This window comes from Protopterus annectens, chromosome 3.part1, assembly GCF_019279795.1.
Source record: "Protopterus annectens isolate FY-2018-M chromosome 3.part1, PAN1.0, whole genome shotgun sequence".
NCBI classification, from domain to species: Eukaryota; Metazoa; Chordata; order Ceratodontiformes; family Protopteridae; genus Protopterus; species Protopterus annectens.
The window spans coordinates 1,043,799,518-1,043,817,454 of record NC_056732.1 but is presented as its reverse complement, the minus strand read 5'-3'; the positions used below and the strand labels follow the sequence as shown (position 1 = coordinate 1,043,817,454).

The following is a 17,937-nucleotide window of genomic DNA, read 5'->3' as shown; positions in this document are numbered from 1 at the left end:
TGGCCATCTGCAACTCCCGTACCCTAAACACAACGTAAAAGTATAAATGAAGTGAGAAACACCAAATTGATAGGTATGTTCGATATATAACGTGTCACTACACGTAAATGTAACAAATAACACTATCTTCCTGCCACACACTGTAGAAAATGAAAAACTGTAAAGTGGAAACTCCACGTAAAACATAAACATAACACATTATTTGTGCTGCACTTATTCTACTATTCTAAACATAATACGTGGCAGTGTTATGTTCAGTAAAATAAAAGACTATAATTCTAACACTATAATGTCAGTGTTACTTAGTTCTTTCAACAGTAGAGCTATTGCCCGTAAAAAATCAGTTGCTGAATAGTCACTCCTGTTATTCAACACATCCTGAATACACTGTTGCCTGTCAATACTCTTCCTTTTCTTAGGTGATTGTAGACAGGCTGATTGTAACTGAAGCCTCAACTCACTGACCCGGTTCTGTTCATGAACAAGGACTTCCAAAACAGCTGGTATATCTGAGATCCTCCTACCTAACAGACATCGTACAAGACGATGCCAACCTTCCACATATTTTTGTGTATGTGGAAGAGATAGCTCATTCAAACTTGAAACATTCCAGAATGAGATAGGAAAGTTAAGGGGAAATCTAGAAATATGAGCTGCCCTAGTCTGAAGTTTCCTAACATGTCCAAGAACGTATACTTCCTCAAAGTACACCAGTAAGTCTTTTCCTTCAACAGGAAATGTTTCTGAAATAGTTTTGAAAGTACTAACTACTTCATCTTCCTGCAAAAATGACAAAACTATCAGTTTCTTTACAGCTAGGTGAAATTGTACACTACTGCCATGTAAGGTAGACAACAAAAGAGTCTGTACCTTTCGCCATATCGCTTAAAAGACAACTGCACCCACAGACTCAAAAAACAGGTCTATTTCATCATGGTTTGGCGTTTCCTCCATTTTAACACCACACTGGTACTATTTAGAGCTTTTTAGATATTTTTATATGCAATTTCTGACTCTGACCACATGGGGACTGGCATCTTGAAATAATTCTGACTGTTTAGTCTGCCTCTAAGTATTCCAGAATGCATTGTTTGTCGCCAAACGATCTGCCACATTTTCCCTAAAGCTCCTGTCAGTGTACTGATTTTACAGGCCATTCACTGCTGTGTTATAGTCACCTACTTTTGGTTAAAATGTTATCCTTTTTCAATGACTATTTCAAACACAAGCAGTGCAAATGCTACAGAACAGAACTGAAAAGTGCATTTTATTGCTCTTAGAAATGCTAACTTGATTTCTTTTGTGAAGGCTGAAATCTAGTTCAAGGTATCTCCCCTCCCCCTTCACACCTACCTTCCCTAGTTGTCAAAGAGCTAAGGGTAATTTGACCCATTATCTGCATGTGATTGACAGCTCACAGCAGGTGACCAGACTAATGTACTGTTTTCTTGTCAGCCTTTCCTTCCTTACAGCGGGATACTTTTTGTTGCACTCCTCCTGTCAAATGTATAACCAAGCTCCATAGCACTGGGAATAATCACTGTTTTGCAAAGCATCAAACTCCCATTTATTTTCTCTTCCTGTTTGGTTAAACAGCTAACAAATGATGCACTATAAACATGAAATATTTCACAGACTTGCAAGACAGCACCCACATGCTTTTTTAAGTGGTAATTTAATAAAATTCCGGTACTGCATACTTCTTGTAATCTGATGTAGTGTTGTTGATTAATTGTGACAGAGATCTGTTTCTTATGTAAAAACATGCAATTAATGTCTACGCATGATCATTGCAAATTTATGCTCTTAGTTTTTGCAGCTGTTACTGTGCTTCTGCCTCTACTCTGTCACATATCAGTAGGGCTCTTCAGAAAAGTGAGATTACAGTTTGACATTTTTGCTAGGTTAAGAGTGTGCTGGTCAAGGCAGCTCTGACATCACAATGTGGGAGGTCCACTGGCTCTTCTATACAGCATGCAAATCAGGCGGGGGTTACATCACTTTGGGGGAGGAAACGTCCCGGTAGCTAGAGCAAGAGCTCTGGCAGATGTGACATCATCATTTCAGAGTCAGCTTGAGGTTTTTCAACTTGGTTTTCAAAGTGAAAGTAAAACAGTACAGAAAGGTAGGAAGCCTAACAGGGAAAACAGTTGAGTGGATTAGTTTTTAAAGCTGCATGGGTGATTTTTCAAAGCTGTATCAATGAACAGGGACTAAGAGAGACAGCAGGTTGCACAATCTGTTTTTATATCCCGTTGTTGTCCTTTAAGAAAAATTAAACAGACACCCTTTACACCTTACATCATGGAAAGTATGTTTAACGCTTTTAATTGCAGCCATTTCAGTCACATAGTATGAACTGCAGTTCAGTTACCAAATCATGAGATGATAGCATTTCACATAGACACTCCCACAAGTAATTGTATGCCTTACATGACTTAGACATGAGAGCATACACAAACGGCACACATTTACTATTGTCTCCAACTGTCAGCAAACCATGTACAGTATACAGCTACCGACATAGTTGACCCTTAGACAGGAATACCCCATCCATTAACCAAAGTTTACATGAACACAGATCCTTTAGATTCTCTTTTGTACTAAACACAAGTACATGGGTATTACTGCTGAGATCTACCTTACGTTTCTGAATAAATGAACCTTCCTTTAATGTACAGTCGGTAGCATTAACTTCTGATAAGGTTGTAGATGTGACCTTATATGTAAGCATTCGCCTACATCAGACATGGTTGACTTGCTGTAACATAGAATGCCTAGGTGGTAAACTTAATGTACTTTCAACTGAAGTACTAGCTATTACATCATCTACCAACAACGCTGGGGCAGTTCTAGTAACCCGAGCTGTTTAAGTTCATGACAAGCTGAATACCGTTCAACTTCAGGAGCATGGGAGTGACTTACAGACTTCAATAACATTTCTCTGTCAACTTCTGCTATGGTGATAGCCCTACCTTTACATTTACCCGACTGTTTAAATTTGCAACACCAGTATTTCCTACCTTTTACACACTTTTTTAAACTGTACAAATAACCATCAACATGTAACATACATTTATTCTTTTGAGATTGTATGGTTGAGTAGTAATTACCTATTTTACCCGGAGCTACATTAGGAGTGCTGGCCATTGTAAAAAATAATACGTACTTACACGCACACATACTACGTATCAATGCATCTGTTTATATAGAGGACAATACAGATTAATACCGTAAAATATACTGAATTACAATTCCGATGTTGCACATTTACACTTTACAAATAGTAACATACAAATAGTAACATTGTGCTATTAATGTACAGTTTACTTCACAACGCTATTCTGCAGCGTTATATATCACAACATTCTAGTTCTACGTTGCACGTCACGAACGGAAGTTGGCCAACTATTACATTTCAACATTACTATTTTTACCATTTCCAACGTTCGCATAAGTTGTCCTTTGATTTAAAGCGGTTAGCCTTACAGTATTCGGCTAATTTACCATTTGAAGTGGTGAAACAAACCTACAAAAACTTGGGACTTTTGAATGGTATAAAAAATAATTATTGACATGGGAAAGAGAGATCTGATAACTTATGCAAAGGAGAAAGCCAAATTAATCAATACAAAAAAGGCAGCCCCAAAAGGAATATAGGCAAAAGCATACAGCTTTGTAAAATTTCACTATAACAAAATAAGACAACAAAGACAGGAAAATAGAACAGAAGACCAGTAAAGTAAAAATAAAAAAATAAATAAAAGTTGAAGTTATTGAATACCTGTGAAGTGAAGGATTTAGTGTAGAAAGTCTAACAATGGTTATATCACAGCATGATAGAAACAGGAGCAGCAGGAGACATCTGAATAACAAATATGGACATGAGAAAGAACAAAAAATAATATGATTCAATATTTATGCACAGGAGAAAGCAAAACTAATCAATACAAAAAGAGTAGCACCAAAGATATTTGAGAAGAAATACAGGCAAAGGAATCCAGACATGGAAAATTTTACAAAAAATAAGAAAACAAAGAGGAAAATGGAGATGTTAAAGAAATAGAAACTGAGGTTATAGATTACCTGCAAAGTGAAGGACTTAGTGCAGAAAGTCCAACTCTTATAACATCACAGGAGGATAGAGCAATGGATCCCAAAATTAAGGAGAAACCAGTGGAGTGGGAAACATCTGATCAGTTGCCATATGAAGATACTTTAAAGCCTTCCACAGGAAACCAGTACAAATGTTCAGTTGGAGTTGCACAGCAAGGGAAAGAAGAGGAAACTGTGACAACTCTGACATGGTCAATGTTGTGGAGAGATAAACCAGTGACTTCCCATAATAAACAGCAACAGATGACAAAGGATGAAACTGAAGAGAATGTGGCACATAAAAATGCTCTGTAACTTTCTACAGAATGTCTGCAGGAAATGGAGAACAAATAATGTGCCCTCAGTTTAAAAGAAAATGATCTAAGAAAACAGTTGCTTGATTTAATAGAGATGGACAAACACATTATGATCATTGAAAGAAACAAGACTACATAAAGTCAAACTCAAAAAGTTAGCAGTTTGACAAAACAAATGAACACAGCAATTAGAACTGTCCATAGAGATTCATGTGATATAACAGAAATCAATAGGATGTATTACTGTGCAGCTAAATTAATTACAGATACATTCTTACCACAAAAACACAGGGTAGTGAGGGAAGGGGATCAATCAAATAATATCATGGAAGTATCGAACAGAGAACACTATAATGTAATTAAGACCAGAAGTGTAACTGTTAGAGGACTATAAAAAAAAGAGAACAGATCAACAAAAATACTCAGACAGGTAGACGTGATAAAAACAATGTGCAATATTGGAAGAGATCAGGATCTATAACACCATAACAGGTTACTAGGCTTGAGGGCCCTTACAAGCCTAGCCAAGTTCAACCTGTGTTCCCAATGGTGTCTAGTTTAAGCAGACACTAAAATCAGCACCTATTGCCCCAATCCAAGGAGGACACAGGTGGAACCCCCAGGGTGAATTTCCGGTTACCCATCCATCTAACCTATTCTTGCACTATCGCAAATAATAAACTAAAAATATCAGCACAAGCAGAAAAAGTTAGAAGATATGCAGATAAATATAAAGGAAAATTTATAAAATAAGAAATTTATTGACAGCCCAAAGAATTTTTATTGAGAATTGGGAAACAAGGCAAAAGGAACTGAAACACCACCAAACAAGAAGAAAATACATTTTGGAGAATATCTATGAAGATCTTGTGGAACATAAAGATGCTAAATGGACAGAAGAAGTAAAAGAAAGAATAAGTTGGTCAAATGCACAGGATATGAAATGGGATGAAGTAATGGCCAGAGAGATTGAAACAAAGTTAAGAAAAGCTAAATGGAAATACTCCAGGCCCAGATGCAGTACCTAACTTCTGGCTAAAAGTATTAACATCTTTACATGAAGATTTAGCCATAAGTATTAACTATTTATATGCACACCCCAAGACAGACACCAGCCCTGGTTTACAGGAAAAACAATACTCCTACTTAAGAGTGAACCTACAAGCTACCTAAAAACTATAGACCAGTAACTTGCCTTCTGATAACATATAAACTATACACTGGAACGGATTCTAGAGTTTACAGTCATTTAGAAAACTTACTCATGGTAATGGAACAAAAGGGTAACAAAAGAAAGTCATATGGAACAAAGGATTGTTCGTTGTTAAAGTCATAATCAAGAATTGTAAAAAGAGGAAGAATGGCATGGATAGACTAGAAAAAAGTATTTGACAGTATCCCACATTCATGGATGAAACAGTGCTTAAAAATGTATAAGGTATACCCTACACTGATCGATTACATTATAGCTACCATGAAACGGTGGCAAACCACTTTACAGTTAAGCCATGACGAAGGACAAATTATTACTTTGGGGATAAAAATTCAAAGGAGGATATTCCAGGGCGGTTCTCTGTCACCACTGCCCTTTTGTCTTACCCTTAAATCCATTACCTGTCTACTTAACGGATTAGGTTATGGCTACAATTTGGCTTCCAGCAAACAACAAAGCATAAAGACGTCTGATCTTTTTGTAGATGATTTAAAACTGCATAGTTCATCAGATGAGGAAATGAAAGCACAAGAGCAAGTGGTCAAAACTTTTCAGATGATATAAGAATGTCATTTGGTCTTGACAAATGTGCAACAGCAACCTTTAAAGGCTTTAAGGAATGCTGCAGCACCAAGAACACATCAGTTTGGGAAGGAATGTGATATAAAATAACTTCAGCAAGAGGGAGTATATAAATATTTGGGAATTGATGAAAGATCAACAATAATACATGAACAAATGTGAATAAAACTTAGTAAGGAATATTTTAGAAGAATAAAATTAATACTGAAAACAGCACTGACATCTAGGAACCAAGTCCAAGTTACAAACCACTTTGTTCTTCCCGTTGTAACTTATAGTTTTGGAGGGATAGACTGGCCCCAAATGGTGTTGGATGTGTGGGACAGGAAAACAAGAATGATGCTTCATGCTCATCAAATGATTTATAAAAATCAGTGTATACTAAGACTATATATTCCCCATTCTGAAGGAGGTATGGGCCTCCTCAAAACTGATTACATGTATAGATCTGCAATCGTAGGACTGCTCACATATTTGCTGACCCCACAAGACCCAAACCTAGTGAAAGTTTTGAAACATGAGGAGAATAAGACTAAGATGACTTCCCTGCTTAGTTTAGCAGAAGCATATCCACATCAAGTGGGAATTGAAATCAAACCAGAAGTAGATAAAAATCGGGCTCAATGTGCCAAAAACAAACGAAATAATATAAGGTAAAGGATCAGATGAGAAGGCAAGCAATGTGGAAAATGCATAAATACAGTTGCAAGTACAGAAAACTCTTAGAACAACCTTGTGTTGATTAGGATCGAACAAAGGAATGGTTAAGGAGAGGTGAATTTAAACAAAATGATGAAAGAATATTGGCAGCCCAAGACAGTGAACTACGCATACTTTGGTTTACAAAGTCCACTGAACATGCGAGAGAAACAGACAAATGTAGGTTTTGTAAAACAGAATTGGAAACTTGTTGTTGGTTGATACAATAACGGCAGGAGGACTATATACTGAAAGGTATAACGATGTAGTAAGACTGTTGCATTGGGGATTGTGCAAACATTATAATACTGAAGTAGCTGAAAGAGACTGGAAAGATAAGCCACAAAGCATTATAGAAAATGATAGAGTTTATAACGCATGCGATCACCCATTACCAAGAGTTCAAAAAACAGATGCAAGAAAAACAGATATAGTAGTAGCCCATGAGAAGAAGACAAAAGTAGCACTGATCAATGAAATTGCTACATCCAGTGACTACAGTGTCTTATGTACAAGAGAGACACAAAGTCATAAAATATCAGGATCTGCAGGCAGGAGAGAGAGCAATGTGGAAGAAAGATGTCCAGACAGTTCCATAGTAGTATGAGCAATGGGTCTTCTAAAGAATAATTTACAATCATACTTAGATATGTTATCGATACATGTAACTCCACATGAACTGCAGGAGTAGTCATTACTGGGCACACTGCGGATGCTGCGAAGAGCACTTCTGGCTAACGTTAAAGATTGAAAATACTAATTTCATGAACTTGAATCACACTTTGACTTCGGAATGGGTTCCATTCTTATCATGGTTTTAGAAAACCAAAGACTTAGAGAAATTAAAAAAAAGTAAAATAAGCATTTAAGTTATTACAGCAGAAATAAATTTCTAGAAAAATGGCACTTTCCACTTAAGAAGCACAACAGCATTCTGCTGTATCCCCTGCTATACATGATTCTGGCAGGGGATCAGTACAATCATACAAATTAGTGTCAAGCCACTAGAAATGCCACCATCATCCCTTGTAGTCAAGTCTTATTGCACTTTTTCTCAGGAAAATTAGGCATACACTGCTGAATAATCTTAGAATTGTCAGTCAGCCAGCTCTGTGGTGTAGACTGACAGAGCTATGATAAAGCCCCACACAAACCAGGCCTGATTAGCAAGAACTCTTGATGGGACTGAGTGGTAAAAGTCAGCTATCCCAACTGGAGGGGGGGGGGTGTAAAGGTCTGTCACAAATATGAGGTCTGCAGTAGGCAGAGTGCTGAATGTAGACGGACTAAGGGACATGAGCTTGGACGAACAGAAAGTACAGTTGTGTAAGCTCTTACCATAATACTAGATGTCTTTCCATTCCCTGTTGCAGTATTCTTTACATTTGGGATCCCCTGCCTAGGGCAGCCAAACGTCCGGCCAGTTTACTAAAGCCTTAGGTTGCTTTAAGGTACGCCATATGTCATATGTATGCTCCTCGCATAATGTAGGGCATAAAGGTGACGTCCAGTTGTACCACCCTCAGAAATGAAAGCCCCAGTAGGAACGCCAGTCCAAGAAAAAATAAGAGGTAATCAGTACATCCAGAAGAGAAATGGACCAGGGGGAGGAGGGAGGGAGTGAATACTGCAACAGTGAAGGGAAGGACATCCACCTTTATGGTAAGATTTTACATAACTGTTCTATGTCCTTCCATATCACTGCTGCAGTATTCATTACATTCGGGAGACTGCCAAAACTCAGGAAGAAACTTGGGAGGAGGAAGGACCAGCAGAGCTCCCTAGGAAGCCATGAAGGATGGGCCTAGCAAAACCAGCTCTAGCTCTGGAAATTCTATCCAACTTATAGTGCTTGGTAAAGAATGCACAGAAGTGCATAGAGTTAGTATCCAACCCCTTGAAAAAAGGGACAAGAAGTCACAGCTCTAGTAGAATGAGCCTTAACAGTAGAGGAAGGCTCTTAGCATGAAAAGAATAAGAAAATGAAATAGCTTTAGACATCCAATAAGAAATAGTTTGCTTGGATACAGCTAATCCTTGGGACCTAAGATAAAAAGAAAAACAGCTAATTGGATTTTCTAATAGTTTTAGTCTTATCCAAATAAAATCTGACTTGTGTATGCATATCTAATGTGTGTTCTCATAAGCCAATTGTGGACAGGGGAAAAAATTAGGCAAATTAATAGACTAAGGGGACAACTCATTAACCACCTTGGGCATAAAAAGAAGGATTAGTACTCAAGGACACCCTGCCCATAAGAAACACCAAAATAAGGAGGACAAGCCATAAGGGCTTGAAGCTCTTACACCCATCTAACAGAAGTAAGAGACAACAAAAGTACAGTCTTCCAAGAGCAATGGCTCAAGGAAGCTAAAGCAGCAGGCTCAAAAGAAGCCAGAGTCAATTTCTCCAAAATAAAATTCAGATCCCAGGCAGGAGAAACGGGCTTCCTGGGAGACCTACCACAAAGGGTGCCTTTACGGAATTGTTTAACTTCAAATCTAGAAGCTATGGGAGGAGATAAAGGCAGACAGAGACAGCTGATAAAAGGGCCTTAACAGAAGAACGAGCCAACCCAGCACTGAGCAATTCACACAAATTAAGAGAACCAAAGGAACATCCAGAGAAAGTGGATCCAGGTTGTGAAAGAAACCAAACAGAAAACCTTTTCCATTTGGATAAGTAGGATTTTCTAATATTGGGTTTCCAGACCTCCTACAGGATCCTAAGCAAGTCCTCAGAAAAAAGTTGTCTATGTGGAATCAAAATCCTATCACCCACAGTATCAACTGAAGAGTGGACAAATGGGGAGGGATGAGAAATCCCTTGTCTTGTATGAGTAGGTCCATCCTGTGAGGTAACTTCGCTAAATGCAGAAGAGGGAACAATGCTGTCTCAGCCAAAAAGGAGTCACCAACAAGATTTTGGGAGTGTCCCGTTGAATTTTGAACAGGACTTTTGGAATGAGGGGAAAGGGAGGGAAAGCATAAAGAAACATCCACTTCCAAGAAAAAGTGAGGGTGTCCACCTTCCACACCAGAGGACCAGGGACTCTGGCACAAAATAGAGAAAGTTGTCTGCTCAGAGGGGAGGCAAATAGATCTTCTTGAGGAGTACCCCACTGGTGGACAGTGTCCAGAAACACATCCATGTGAAGCATCCATTCATGGGACTGAGTTAAGGACCTGTTCACACTGTCTGCCACTACGTTTTGTCCTGAGGGAATGTAAACTACCTGAAGAGTCGCTTGACACTGGGCAGCAAGATCCCATACCAGGACTGCCAACCGGCAAAGATAAGATCTTGCCCCCCAAATTTGTTTACATATGACATTATTGTGGTGTTATCTGTAAACACCTTCAGAGGACCTGGGGAGAAAAAAGCCTGATGAGCCAGCAGATCCCCTGCACCTTTAGGGAGCCAAAAGCTGCTCCCCATTCCATGTCCAAAGCATCTGTGAACAGCTCCTGAGAGGGAAGAGGGGGATGAAAAGGGAGTCCTGGGTTTAGAGACAACTGCTGGATCCACCACTGCAATTCCTTCTTGAGACACTGTAGAAGAGGAAGGACAAGTTCCACAAGATGTGCATGTTGAAGCCAAACTGACTTCAAGGAAGACTGAAAGTTTACCAAAAACTGCTTTCAAACCAGTCAAACCAAAAAGTACACAATGAGGAACCTTGTTTGCAGACAGAAACGCCTCCGAGTCAAAAAGCTTCTTAACGCTTTTATTTTGAACAAACCAAAAGAGCGTTTTCGCCACAGACCACTGCAGCTTCTTCAGAGAAACAAGTTAGACAAAAAACACTCACTTTAAAAATACTACATCAGGAAATGACATATTCCTGTTTCCTGTTACCGAACAGTTGTATTTAAAAACACATACAAAGTGCTAAAAAGTTAAAAACATCCCACATTTAGAATCATTTTTAAAAGTAGCACACAACAATAAGAATAAGAAGTGGATTCAATTATATGAAAAAAGATCTCAGCGACTTAACAATAATATAGATGACAAAAAACAGATGTCATTACTATTTACAATAAACTACTATACAGCATGTGTAAGTAGATCTATGGAAAAATATACTCTGATACTCACTTAAAACATTAAAAACAAATTTGCCTTATATGAGGTGTGTGTAAGGGATAAATACTGCTCATATTTGCTCAGGCTTAGTTTATTAAACATTCTGTTTGTGCTGTAACCATGCAGGACTAAGGAAAAAAGAAGAAAGGGGGGGGGGGAAGGGGGGGGAAGGGGAAAAGAAAAGGAAAGGGAGAAGTATCCTTTGCCCTGCGGAAAATACGTGCGACCTAAAGAGATTCAGCACGTGAGAATCCATTGTGTCTTCCTACTAAGACCACTAAGACTAGGTTGTAAACCTAACTGTTAGGTTAAGCAAGCCCTGAATAGTAGACGGTCAAGTCAATTAGCTAGACCCAATGTGTTAGTGCAAGGTGCTGAAAACACACAAGACTGCCAAGTCATCCAATATGTGTTGCCTGATATACGGGTCAGACCTAAAGTCAGAGGAAACTATATAATAACAGTAGGTTTTACCTAAAATAACTTTTTAATTTAAGAACTGGGGCAATGTTGCAGTTAGTGTTAAGGCCAGGGAGGCAGAAAGCGTCCAAGCGCAACTGCCAATCCAGCTCACAATTTTCTAGTATTAAAGATACAGGGCCCCCTCTGATTTTTAAGGGTACATGGTCTATAGCCATAAAGCTAAAACTATGTCCTGGGAACAATGCAATATGTTTGGCCAGTGCGTTGTCATCTTTACATGTCCTAATTGCATACAAGTGCTCATACATCCTATCTCGCAGTCTCCTGTCGGTTTTTCCGATGTAGAACCCAGAGCAGCAGTTGCACATAGCTATGTATATAACTGATTTGCTCTCACAATTAAGTGCATGCTTGATGACAAACTTCCTGTCCCTAACAAGGAATGTCTCCCCTGTTCGGACATTGTTACAGAAGTTACAGAATCCACATCTGGACATTCCTTTCCTTTTATAAAAACTATGCTGTTGGGTATCCCTTTGTAATAATTCCTTCAAATTTTTAGATCGTTTAAAAATAAATCTGGGTTCGTCTCCTAATTTTCCTGCTAGTGATGGGTTTGAGGATATCAACCTCCAATTCTTACGGATGATGTCCAGAATTGCTTCTGAATTAGTACTAAAAATAGTAACGAAGCTCAAAGATAAATCTGTGTTTGATTCTCTGCGGTCAACATGGTTACCTATTAGACCACTTATAGGCACCTCATCTGTGAAACTACTAACTACACTGGAGGAGACCTTTTGTTTAGTCAATAAAGGGGTATAGAAGCCTCTAGTTCTTTTAAGAGTAACTTCCTCAATAAGTTCACAAACCATTTTCTCAGGATAGCCACGGTTAGTGAACATTTCCTTCAGAAATGAACATTCCTTAACAAAATCCACAAGGGTGCTGCACATTCTTCCTGCCCTCACCAGCTGTCCCTTCACTATAGATCTTTTCTGTTTGTGAGGGTGAAAGCTGGTGAAGTGCAGGAAAGAATTGCAGTATGTGGCTTTCCTAAAGACGGTGGACCTGAAGCACTGATGACAAATATCCTTCGTAAGTTTGACATCTAAATAATCCAGCTCGGTGGTAGAAAATTTAAAAGTGAACTTCAGGAACTCAGTGGAATTACTGATATTATCCACCAAGTTTTTCGCTTCCAATTCTGACCCCTGAACAGGAGGAACATGTCGTCAAGGTAGCGGGTGTAGAAGGTAACAGGGGCCATAATACCAGGGAGATCAGCCAAGATGTTTGCTTCCCAGTACCCCATTACATAGTTTGCCACACCTGCTCCACATGGGGAGCCCATCGCCACCCCCCGTTTCTGTAAATAGAAGTCACCGTCAAATAGGAAGTAGTTACTGGTTAGTACTATTTCAAGTAATTCCATAACCAGTTCAACCTCCAATCTGGACGCCCCAAAATTTTGTAACATTGACCCTGTCCATTCAACCGCCTCTAAGTGCGGTATGCACGTATAGAGGTCAATGACATCAATAGTTAACAAGTTGTCATCTTCATTGAATGGCAGTTTGTTTATATTGTCCAAAAATGTCCATGAGTCCTTACACACACTTGGAATGTACTTAACGTATTTGTCCAAGATGTGTGTGATTAGTTTGGAACATGGGTAAGTAATAGAGGATCTACTGTCAATTAAAGCTCTCATAGGGGGGTCAGTAACACTTTTATGGATTTTAGGGATCCCAAACATAACGGGTATCTTAGAAGACATGATGTCAATATAATTATATGTCTTGATGTCAATTTTCCCCGTTAAGAAAAGGTCCCTAAAATATCCCCTGATCCTTTGTGTGGTGCCGTTAACTTCATTTCTTGAAGCTTTTGTGTAGGCATCACTATCAAGGAGGGAAGTCATTTTCTCATTATAGGTGACATTATGAAAAATCACCAAGCCTCCTCCCTTGTCCGGTTTTAACACCCGTATAGGTAACTGACTAAGTTCATCCAGTAATAAGCGTTGTTCTTTAGAAATATTGGGAGTTGTAGTCCTATTATATTCATTATATTTGTTACCCAAAATCTAAAATCAAATTCACACATGTTCTCAAACAATTCCAACGTAGAATGTAATGGAGGATTAAAAACACTGGACAGTTTTGGAAGTCCTACATTGGGGATGGTGTTTACTTCACCATGATTCACAGCCTCTGTTTCATGATTGAACAGTAACTTAAGATTCATTTTTCTTACAAAACACTTTAGTTCAATAATTTCTTTAGCAACATTCCCATAGGAAGTTGGAACAAAAGTATTTCCAAAAGCTAACAATTCTATCAATTGTTGGTCCAAAATGATGTCAGAAAAATTGTAAATGGTAAAGTCGCCATTCGTGTTAGTGAGAATGACAGGGGGCCCACCATAAGAAGGTGAGCTAGAGACATCAGCGTCGACTATACTAGAACTATCTGCCACCAATAAGTTAGGTATAGGGTCAAGCAGGGGCAAGTTTGTTACTTCGTTCTGTTCCTGTAAGACTTCTTGCTGCGTTGCCCTAAAAAATTTTTGTTGTTACTATTCCCTGCATTATAAGTGTTGTGCCCCCTATTGTCATTGTAACCTTTGTCACTTCTCTCGTGGCTTCCCTTATCTTTAGCAAAGCCCTTAATTCTGTTACTCCTTCTAGGTGTTGGGGTGGCATGAACATTCCCAGAGTCTTCTACATCAAGGTCTTCTACCCCGTCCTCATCCTCACCTAGTGTTTGGACAGGATATTCATTATTGCTACTTATACGAACATGTCTGGTCCCTTTAAGGTTAGGGTAAGCAACATTTTTACCATAAGCCTCTCTGTCCCTACTCAATTTTTTACTCTTGTTTCCCTTTAGTTTAAGTAGCAGAGTATCAATACTGGACAAGATCCGTCCGTAATCGAACTGGTATCTATTAAAATCTAAATGTTGCTTAATTTCATTGTCTAAATCATTAATTTCTTTTAATACAACATCAACATTTGCACCATAGTGCTTAATAATAACATTCATTAGCTCAGCACCATGTTTTTGAAAAAGAGCCTCCAGGTCAATCAAGAAATCATGGTCTGAAATTAAACCAGAAGGCGTAAAATTATTCCGCAAGCCTTTTGGTACAATATTTTCATTAATGCATTAATGCATTGCTTGAAGTAAGCAGACTCAAGCTGCAGTTTTTTTAATTTTAATAATTTAGAGTCAAAAATCTTAAGCTTTTCTGATAAGCATAAGCCATCATTATTTGCGACAGTACCTGTATTTATTCCTTGCTCGATGAACAGCAAGTTAGTAGTGTCCAATAGCCAGCCACCGAGGTCTGGAATTATATTATTAGTTTCTCATGTGGAGTTTAGCTAGAGAGAGCACAGGGGTGGTGGATGCCATGAATCAAGAGCTCTCAAACTCCCTGGCTGCAATGGAAGCCAGAGGAAGAAGAGTTTGAAAGAAAGAAATGAGAGTTAAGGCCTTGGGAGGAGGCTGTGATGCCAGCTTAGGCACCATCTAAATCCTGCAACTCAGAAAAACATGACCCTGAGTACGAGTCAGAGAAGACATTTTGACGTTTGCTGTGAACCCCAGTCTCTGAAGAAGGGACATGGCAAAATGAAGATTTTGCAACAGGATCTCTGGAGAGGATTCCTGACATAGGAGGTCGTCCAAGTAAGGAAATACAGTGAATATAAAAAAAGTGTACACACCCCTGTTAAAATGCCAGGTTTTTGTGACATAAAAAAACGAGACCACAATAAATCATTTCAAAACTTTTCCCACCTTTAATGTGACCTATAACCTATACAATTCAATTGAAAAACAAACAAATCTGTTAGGGGAAAAAATATAAAAAATAAAAAAACGTACAATAAGCTGGTTGCATAAGTTTGCACCCCCTTAAACTAATACTTTGTTGAAGCACCTTTTGATTTAATTACAACATTCAGTCTTCCTGGGTACACACCTGCCATCAATTAAGGAGACTCTGATTAACCCATATAAAGTTCAGCTGCTTAGTAGGATTTTCCTGACATTTACTCAGTTGCCTGCTACAGCTTCAACAAAGTATTGGTTTAAGGGTGTTTACACTTACGGAACCAGCTTATTGTAAGTTTTTTATTTTTTATATTTTTCCCCTAAGATCCACTCTTGAATCACAAACAATACACTCACCTGTGGAGCCGGAAGATTAGAAGGCTGTAAGCTACATACTCACGCCTTCATCAAACAATCATGTTCTCTGTGGCTCAATGTGTTAATGCAGAAAGATATGACCAACAGCACCAACAATGCGGGGTTTGTTTTCTGCTTTGGATGTTTCTGAAGTTAGTATTCGCAATTAAAACAATGCTTGTATCCTGGAGACTGAAATCTTAAGTATTCCCCCCCTTTGGTATGTACCTAACCAGGCACATCCAACAATTATAACATCCACAGAGCTTCTTCACTAAAAGAATAGAAGGTGTAAGTAAAATGTCCTATGCAGAACACTTCAAGCCCCTTTCCCTGTATTCTGTCTTCTGCAGGCTTTTAAGGTGAGATCTATGCGTGTCATACAGGGGATCATCAGACCCTATGATGGATCTCCTGCATATCCACAAAACAAACAGCACCAGAATTACCTGTTCTAAAGACTTAAACCTTGATTGTGGTATAAATAGGACCTGCTGGAGAGACAGTTATGTATCCCAGAGACTATCCCATCTATGGAACAGGCTCCACAGCCATGCGAAGCAGAGTTCCTCCCTAACCCAATTCAAGTGCAACTCGGACATCTGGATGCAGAACAGGAAATTCATCCCTGGTTTGGTGCAGATATCTCTAATGGACACAGGCAACCTGTAAATGGTTCATCTCCCAGGCTCCTGCTTGTAAATGTTTCATCTCCCAAGCCCCTGCTTACACTTATCAAGGGTATCTGAACTTGTCAGAGATTTGGGATGCATGGCTACCCTTAAAATGGTCCTTGTGATCATTAGCCCAGTAAACAGCTATGAACCTATGACCAGATACTTTGATCACGTTGTTATTACTGACACTGCACTACAACATAATGGTGATGCTACCCCTCCTGCGTGTGCCATGCTTTGGATGAGACATTAAACTACAGCCCTATCTGCCAAGTTGGTAGCAACTCAGTTGGATTTAAAAGATCACTGGATAAATTTCCCCTTGTCAATATAAACACCACCTTCGGTTTCTCTTATAAAGAAGCCATTGGCCTTGTTGGACTAACCCAGTCATGAAAGTGTAGTTAAATAAAAAATAAAAATAAATATTCATTCAGACTTAATTCTTTCAAGCAATTGAAAGGCACTGCAATCAACAGGTAAAGATGAAATGCATGGAATGAGACTTGAAATGCCAAAAAGGCCAACAAAAGAGAGAAGCAGTGGCCAGAAAGAAAACACCACCATGTTACAGCACGTCATATCCACTGGAACAGTCTCTGGCACAGTGAATAACTCAGTACACAGGGATGCAGACATAGCTTCATACTTTACATTGGTCTCTGAGATGTTATCCCTGAGGTTAACAATCTAAACAGTGCAGTACAAAGGAGGCAGAAAAACATCATCACTACTTGGGCAGTAGATCACACATGGGCACCAAACTGCATGACACAACTTGTAAATCATTACTGTGAAGCAGATAGCTTTAACTGCAGAAACTGGAGTCCTGTTGAAGAGGCTGCCTCTCATTAATGGTGCATGCCTTTTGTTAGCATAATTCTACCCACTTTTGGACTAATGGAATAAAAGTTACACTGTGTGCTTTCCAAATGTGTGCCACTGCTACTTACGAAAACCGGGTGAAGCAGCTTTCTTGAAGAGCAATTAAAATACACTTGATATATTTTTCAGTATCAGCTTTCTGTTTACATCATTGTCATAGCAAATGAAAAGCTAAAATTTTATTATTAAAAAAAAAAAAAAAAAAAAAAAAAAAAAAAACTATACTTACTTTATAAAGAAATGTACTGGAAAGTACCAAGGAAATCCGCAGAATGGAGCTTTCTCACAGGGAGCTCTAATTGTATCATTGATCTCAGGGATATGAGGAGTTACATGAGACATCCCAGTATAGTCAAAACCATTGATCCAAATCCCAGAGTCTTGTTTAATGATGTCACCATTTAGGTCATGAAAAGTTCTAGTTGTATGCTGAAACAAGAAAAATAGTGAACAATCACTAAAACAGAAAAATCCATACTGCTGGTGCAGTGTGTTTACATCTTGAAAATAAATAGTATCAATATATTTTAAACAGCATATCCTTTGACAGAAGCTTTGCAGTCATCCACTTCAGCAAGCCCTAGAAACCTTTCCAACTTGCACTCTACAATGGGGATTTATTGTCTACAGTTATGTAGATCATACTCTATAATGACTGTAATTCTTCATATAAAGCTCAAGAACGACTAGCAGAACAATACTGCTAGAATAAAAGTGTTATTTAACTGCTAATAAATAGAAGTTATGTTCTTAC

The 17,937-nt window shown here is 38.6% G+C and overlaps 1 protein-coding gene across 1 annotated transcript in view; it reads right to left on the bottom strand.

The window, feature by feature from the left end:
* ERMP1 (endoplasmic reticulum metallopeptidase 1) overlaps positions 1-17,937 on the bottom strand; it is a 1,021,143-nt gene that overhangs the window by 331,071 nt on the left and 672,135 nt on the right. Inside the window, exon 12 of the mRNA XM_044067197.1 lies at positions 17,413-17,612. Within this exon, the coding sequence (XP_043923132.1) occupies positions 17,413-17,612 (200 nt within the window). The remainder of the gene's footprint in view (positions 1-17,412; positions 17,613-17,937) is intronic.